The sequence below is a fragment of the Hylaeus volcanicus genome, chromosome 4 (assembly GCF_026283585.1).
Source record: "Hylaeus volcanicus isolate JK05 chromosome 4, UHH_iyHylVolc1.0_haploid, whole genome shotgun sequence".
NCBI lineage: Eukaryota > Metazoa > Arthropoda > Insecta > Hymenoptera > Colletidae > Hylaeus > Hylaeus volcanicus.
In genome coordinates, this window is record NC_071979.1 from 4,081,046 (window position 1) to 4,089,369 (window position 8,324).

The following is an 8,324-nucleotide window of genomic DNA, read 5'->3' on the forward strand; positions in this document are numbered from 1 at the left end:
TCGAATGGATAATATATCGCGAATTTTAAATGTTGCGCATTTGTTTATATAGTGTTGTTTTTATTCAATCGGAGCTGAAAATATTATAATACACGCCATCTAGAGTTTCAGCGGCGCGACAACTATAAGCTTGTCGACATCAAGAAGGGGATGCGTTTGGAGTATCGTGTTCCCATGAAATGGAAGAATTAATGGAGATCCGTGTAAGTACACGAGAATATGTTCTTCGTCTAACGTTGTATTCGGAGAAAATACTTCCGTGGGAAGAAAGAAGGAGCTACGAAGCAAAAATAAATCTGCACTGTCCACGTTTCCGCTAACTCGTGCTTCTGCACTCTTCTTAACCCTCGCAAGATGGATTGCAGACTTCAACCAGCCACTCGAGTGTTTTCATTTAACGCACAGAGAAGCATTTATTATTACCGTGTCAGGTAATTAATTGAAAAACTATACAGGGTGATCCAAGCAACGTGTAACTTTCGTATATAACATTTTTTCGTGGAACGCATATTTTGAAAGTTATAAAAGTGCACACTTTGCGTGGACCACCCTGTATATTCACACAACATTCTTGAAATGTGTATGTTTCGAGAAACGCAGGAACAATCGATTTGTAAACTAATTTTCCAGCATAAAATTTGGCTGTAATTAAAATATTTATGTTCATATTTATATTCTTGTGTTTGTATTTCTTTACAACGGTTATTTTAGTTTATATCTATGAATCAATCATTACCCGGCAAGAACGACGTTCATACTACGTGTTGTGGGAGATAGACAGCAATGAATGAACCAGCCACTGTTTCTCACAGGTAAAATTTTTCCAAGCGTAGGTGTACGATCGATGAAGCCGACGAGCTTTTTGCGTGACAATGGGAATTCAAGGTAATTCATGAAGTGGATAGACAAGTATGCACATACAGCACCGGCCACAATTACTCAAACGGTAGCGTATCCTATCTATATTTACGAATCATACCTGAGTTTCCTGTAATAGTAACTTTTACTCGTTAAGGAGCCTTTCAGGTTTAACGACAGACAAATTAAGCATATATTGGGAATTTTTTTCAAAGTTTATAATGATTATTTCACTGATAATATTATTTAGGAAAAGTATAAAAATATTCGTCTATAAGTTTTAAGCGTGCTTTTCTCGTTCCATCATTTTTTATCTGATTGTCAAAGTAAAAATGTATGTATATCAGACTGATCTTTTTGAAATTTAAATATGTTATTTTGCACCTTTAACGTTAATGTAAATCGATAAATAAATTTTATAAAGCTTGTACAGAAATATTTGTATATCTCTTTCTAAACTGTATTATTAGTAGAAAATATATCGGGACCGTTCTTTATTTTATAAACTTCGAAAAAAATGACAGATAATGAACAATCTATGCAAAAATTATCTTGAATTATCTTCAAGACATGTTTGATAATTGTGAAATGAAAATGTTTAGTATACAAAGATTCGTTACATCGCGAAGATTTACTGGTCAAAGAAGTAAACTTGAATAAAATTATGAATTTGTTTTAAAAAAGTAATGTTTCCATATCAATTCTTTCCAACCTGATACACTTCACGAATAATTGAATAAAAATAGAACTCGCATCTCGAGGGTTGATTTTACCCCCTCGGTGTGTGTTCGGGCAGCTAAGAAAATAGTGTATCATCCATCGATATACATCGAGCACCTGCTACAACGATTTCCCATTATCGGAGGATCTCGATGTTAAAATTATTTTCAGAATTTTTAGGCAGAATAATTATACGTAAATTGTTTCTCGAACTGACTGGAACGAAGTGTTTTAAAATAAATTACGGGATTACGGAAATTTTGTTTTATTTGTTTTTGCTATAACTTCTGCAGTTTTTAACATTGCAAAAATCTTTTTTCTTATTTCAAGGTTTCTCCAAAGTTTATTTCGAGGTTTCAAAAAGTTTAATGGTAATCTAGGTTTGCTTTAATTATTTTTAAATGTAATATACATTGTACATGTATAATAAATATGAAAACAGAATTCCTTAAATTTTTTTAATGACAATCCTCACTCAAATGTTAGGAGAATTTTTAACGATGCTAAACATTATTTTTACAATTTTATTGCTGCAAATATATGTAAAAATAAAGAATAAATCTTAATTAAACTAATCGAAGTTTCTGTACCAGTCGTAGAAATATCTGGGAAAACAATTTATAGATCCGAAAGAAAGGGATGTGTATCCCCTAGGAAAAGTGACAGAAAACGAAACGTATAGTTTCAAATATCCCTTTTCAAATAAATTGTATACGTGCCGCTGTTTCTGCTATTCGTGAAAACATCCTGTCCCAGTAAACGATATTTCAAACTCGTTTTCATACTTTTTTTACACATTATTTCCGTGAGAACTCAAGAGCATGTATGATTGTCAAAAATTTGACTCGGAGTGTCACGCTAATTTCAGAATAAATCATTAACTTATGATAAGTGTAATATTTTCGTAGACATTATTGATTTCATTTATTTTATAAGTTTTAAATTTATTCGTTTTATAAATTTATAACTAGACTGCGGATATTTATGCAAATTCATATGTTTTTACATGTAAATGAAGTTGAAATATATGCTAGCATTTAAATATTGTAGTGCGTGTTTTAATTTTTATATTATAATATATGTACGCATTTATTCAACTTTCTTGTATATTTTTATATATTTACATTCTTTATAAATGCATAAATCTATTTATAACAAACTTACGAAAAAATTAAAAAATGTAGAATTTCAATTAAAAAATGTAGATTGTAAATGTTCAATTAATTCAGAGATGTTTAATGCGGACATATTTAACGCACTTTAAAGTTTCAGATTATTATAGATTATTGTCAAGTCTTACCTTGTCGAAGACTTCATCGGGTGGACAGGGTAGGACAGTCGCCACCGATCCTTTGCACTCAACGTACTGTAAACAGTCCAGAGGATACGGCAAAGTAATAACCCTCTCTTCACCGTTCGTGGTTTTCACGACAGGACATTTTGGAATCTGACAATTTTTCGAGAGATTACTTTGAGGATCGCCTGGTTGCGGCAGTGGTACGCCAGCCATGACAAACGCGACAATCAGGCAAATGCTGTAGACGCCTAGGAGAAATTTCATTTCGAAGCTTTCGACTCTAAAAACAAGAGAGAAGAACACACATTTCAATTAATTCACTTTAGTACTGAAAGTAAGAGATTTAAAAATTTATCGAATAGCAGTATTTTACATGGACTCGATTAAAAGTATTTTTGTAATTTTTAATATTAAAAGGGAGACACTTTTGAAAAATAAAAATATTCTTTCGCATTTCGTACAGGTTTGACCTTTTAAAATCAGAATTGTAAAGAAGTAAATTGTTTAGAAGTAAAAGTTTTTAAATTATTAGAGCATGGAGCTGAAATATTTTCCCAGGCGCGTCGGACCCCTAAAATCAGAATCGAAAACGCAAATTATTCTAAATAAAATAGTAATTGAAGTGTTAAAAATCTCCGTAGATTTGTAGAATACCGCATCGTGGCGAGTTTCAAATTCCTTTCGCCCTTACAGGATGCAAGCAAAGAAAAGTAGTAGTAAAATGTTCGAGAAGTGTTCGTTCTCGATCGTGTTCCGTTCTTAAGTTATCCGAAATATATATTTTTCTTCGTTGCAACAGCTGCGTTCGGTACGTTAAAAATTCGCCTCGCATACATGGAGGACGTGGAGGTAATTAAGTGGAGAAGCAACCCTCGAGGTTGTGGAAAAGATGCGACCGGAGGAGCCGCGGAGGTCACGGCTCGTGACCCACTTTGTCCATCGACAACTGCTTCCTACTTGAAGAACACCTTGTTCTTCCCTTGTTGAACGTAGCAAACGTCGGCAAGGCTCGGCAAGCAGAAATATTATACCTTCGGAAAATCGTGTCGAGCACTAATCGGACGTCTGCGAAGCGCGGATCTCGTTGTCGGTCATTGAGAGTTACGCGTAAGTGTCCTAAGAGCTTGTAACATTGCTCCGAAAGTCAAGCGCACGGTATCCCTGACTGATGATACGAGAAACTCTCAACTAGAACTCTTTGCATTCGAGAAGCGACAGGTGTAATAACTGTGGTTATATCAGATGTTTAAAATGTGACTTAAATGTCAAAGTTATTCGAACGCATGGATTTTTGAGGTTTCAGTGTCTTAATACAGTTTTTCCTAAAAACCAATTTATCAGATGTTTAAAATGTGACTTAAATATCAAAGTTATTCGAACGCATGTATTTTTGAGGTTTCGTGAATGAAGTACTTTATAATAGCTCCGATATAAAATAGGCTTAATCTTGTCCCCAATATATTCATCTCATTACTTTAGGTTTATTTTATGAACATTTATTTTATGTATATTTGTTGTTGTTCTTTATACACCTACACTGGTATACTATGCGTATATTCAGCTATAATAGAATTGTATAAAATTATTTAAAAGATTTAGAGGAGGATGAATCATTAAATTTTATGAATTGGCTACTTGAAAGTCCCGATTTAGATATTATTGAACATGTCTGGGATTGCTTGGAAAGAGCTCGAATCAAAAAAGATCCAAAAAATGTAGATGAACTCTCCGAGGCATTACGAATTGAATGACATAACATTCCGAGTGGGATAATTAAAAAATTATATCAAAGTTGTTCGAGAAGAGTCGTCGCTGTCACAAAAGTAAAAAGAGTACTAAATATTAAACTCTCACTTTAATGAATTACTGTTACAAATTATCTAAACAGTTTTTTGATTTTATATATGTATCTGAGTCTGTAAATTCATATTATTAACCAATGACCACTATTTGCAATAAACATAACGTAAACGTATTTCAACTAAAAGTAGCATCAATTTTATTAATAATTCAACATAATATTACTGGTTTTAGTACTAGTGGCGCCATCGGCGGACAAACGCCCAAGTTTCTAGTAAAAGTAACTTTTTAACTGTTGACGCTAGATGGCGCCACTACAAACTAAGGAGGTCGATACTTATTGCTGAGATAAGAACAAATCATTACAATTGTAATGAATCATTAGCCAGACTAAAAATAATAGAAAGTCCGAAATGTGGTTGATTGTGGTTCTCCCAATCATGATGTCAACCATATTTTATGAGTCTACAATATACAATGAAGAGCGGAAAAAATTATTTAAAAAACTTATGGCTGTAAAAGGGAAACCAGAGTATAACATAGATCATTTTTTACAAGAACTAAACATTGAGATACTTAGAATACTTATGAAAAATAAATATTATGAATATTATGAAAAAATAACTAATATTGTGGCCGATACCTGGTAAATGGTTACTTCCTTATCGACTCTGCAGTGAGTTATCACCTGAACTTTGGTTGAAGCTTCTTTATCGATTCAGAAGATCTCTTTTACCGTCTTTTGTTCCGTTTTTCTTTTTGAATTGCTGTTTGATTTTGTTAATTAATAAATTCCTTTCTGGTTGTGCAATACGTGTGATCATTAGGTCTTGAAAATAAAACCACTTATATTCTGAACATATATTTATTATAGTTTCAAGTGCTATAATAAAGATATCGGTGGCATATCATTAGTGTAAGAAAATGTACAAATAGATATAGCCACAAATATTGATAATGTATAAGGTACAGCAAATATTATTTTTGTAACTTAGCAATAAGAAAATGTCGTACTGTAATAATCAACGTAAATAATTTAAAAATAAATAAAAAAAAAAAGATATCGGTGACCCCACCTTATAGAAACGGTGGGAACTACTTTCACTACAAACTTGGGTGTTTCTCCACCGATGGCGCCACTAGTATTAAAATTAGTTATATTTATTTTATTTAAATTGGAGCTACTTTTAGTTAAAATGCATGGACGTTATGTTTATTGGAAACAGTAAGCATTGGTTAACAATCTGAACTTATACTCCCAGGCACACGTGTTAAAGTAGAAAAATGTTTCAATAATCTATCAAAATAATGTATTGTAGTGTTATAAATCGAAGAATCATATTTATTTATTTATTTATGAAAAATAAATAGTAATTGATAAAAAGGGAGCTTCGTTACGTTGGATCTCATAAACGAAATAAATAATTTCTGTTAGAATTCGAGAAGACAACAAATTCTGAGCAAAAGAATAATTTCTAGCGTTACACATTTTTTAATTGAATTAATTACACGACATTTGCGAAGTTAATGACGCAATTATCACATTCACGAATTTTTCCATCAAGTACCTCGCACTGCATAATATTCATTATCACAACAATGATAATAATTGACATGGAAAATCAGTTTCTCTGAATATCGTATACATTATTTTTTTTAAGTATAATTATTTTTAACTATTCTATTTTAAAAACCGTGTAAATCGGGAGATAAGTGTTCTGTATAAATAATTATTGTCGTAATAATGACAGCTATCTTGAAATTTATATAAAAGGAAAAAAATACATTTATAGTTGTTCCATTTATTTTATACTAACTCCTTCGTTCGAAATTTATGTAAAAACAAAAAAGAAATACATTTATAGTTGTTCCATTTATTTTATACTAATCCCTTTGTTCGAAATTTATGCAAAAGCAAGAAAATACATTTACAGTTGTTTCATTTATTTTATACTAACCCTTTTGTTCGAAACTCGACCGAATGTTTCCTTCTTTGAGTCGATGGTACGTTCTTCGAAACTCTAGCGTATCGACACCTGCGATACTGGAGAAAGATGAAAGTAACTGAAACAAATCGAAGCACGCGCTTCTTTATATCTGTCAAATGTCTCGCGCAGAACTGTCCCTCCGCAAAAGTTCTCCATCAAACCAAGGTGATCCGACGATTAGTGTACATCCATGAAAACAAGCTAGCCGGACAGGTTTCATAATTCGTAGAGAAAACGTCAGGAAGTAAAAGTCAAAATCGATTAGCATTACCGTATTAATGAGAATGTTTCTTGATTTATTCGTCTCAGGTGAGCAGAACGAACGACACAATGGGCAACCGGGAATATAATTATTTCGAGATTGCTTGTATTATATTTAACGTTGATTATTTTCACGAAAAATGAATAATGTATATTCTTGAAATACGAATAAATGGATATGCAATGACTAATAAAAAATTTCCCAAAAATGTCTGAAAATTGACACTCAGGCTAGAATACCTCCTTAAAAAAAGAAACCAAAATAGGAAGCCAAATATTAAGTGTTTTTCATGAAATTTTTTACTGAGAAAAATTTCCTTAATTTTATTTGTTACTATGAGAATATTTTAGATATGTTTTAAACTACATTTGGTAATTTTATCAAGTCATTTCGTACTGACATCTTCGAGATATTCTAGACATCACTATCGTTATTTCAAATCAACAGAATTCTTTTTTAAATTGTTGTCATGTTTTCTAAGAATTTGAACTAAACATTCAAGGCACATTGAAACAAACGTACGATAACAAAGACATCCCACGCTGCTTAACATTTCTCTTACCTCTAGTACTCAAATTATATACCAAAATCCAATGTTCGAATGTGATATTCTCTAATTATTTTGCATGGTATATTTTAATTTTGAATGTATGTTCTAAACACAATTTACTCTCTGACAACGAGTCGTTTGATGCATGTGTGAGATCGTTTTTGCGATTACTATGGTATCATAATACCACATGGACACTGTGTTGGGAACCACTGGTCGAAAACCTTGAACCAACGACATTTACCGAGCGGTCATTAGTTTACCATTTATGATATTGGAGCCAGGGCCTGCAAAACCTCGACATTTAAATAATATATAATATTGATTTACACGTAAGCTAATATTACAAATTTTATTGTGGTATCGATTGAATACAATGTACGTATGTAACACAAACACGTGTAAATATATATGATACAGTTTTACTCTAAATGATGTATGCAAATTTAGTAACACATATACTCGATAGACCTTGGACGAAGTTTGTAACAACTATAGCATTACCCTTAATCCATTAAACTATGCAGTTCTTCATTTGCTACGAAGATATTTATTAATCAAAAATAATTAGATAATAATTAATCATTCTTTCAAGAAAAAACTGCATCAAGTTAAACGTTTACAAATAGACATGAAAATATGTACGTATACACGTAATGGCTGCAGGTAATATTCTCTGTGTTGAAACACTCTAAAACATTATAAATAATAAAAAATCGCGATCTTACGAATTGTTTCAAACGAAATATGAAATTGCATTTTGTAGCTTCAGAAAAACTACGTGCGCACATAAGAGGAAGACTATAATATATAATATATAATATATAATATATAATATATAATATATAA

General features: G+C 31.8%; 2 protein-coding genes across 2 annotated transcripts in view; both read right to left on the bottom strand.

The window, feature by feature from the left end:
• LOC128875274 (uncharacterized) overlaps nt 1–6,790 on the bottom strand; it is a 9,461-nt gene extending 2,671 nt beyond the window's left edge. Inside the window, exons 1-2 of the mRNA XM_054120716.1 lie at nt 6,634–6,790; nt 2,879–3,155 (exon numbers count right to left, since the gene is read on the bottom strand). Of these exons, the coding sequence (XP_053976691.1) occupies nt 2,879–3,139 (261 nt within the window). The 5' untranslated portion in view covers nt 3,140–3,155; nt 6,634–6,790. The remainder of the gene's footprint in view (nt 1–2,878; nt 3,156–6,633) is intronic.
• Nucleotides 6,791–7,953: 1,163 nt separating this feature from the next.
• LOC128875266 (uncharacterized) overlaps nt 7,954–8,324 on the bottom strand; it is a 7,760-nt gene continuing 7,389 nt past the window's right edge. Inside the window, exon 13 of the mRNA XM_054120696.1 lies at nt 7,954–8,166. The gene's annotated coding sequence lies outside the window, so the exon portion shown is untranslated. The remainder of the gene's footprint in view (nt 8,167–8,324) is intronic.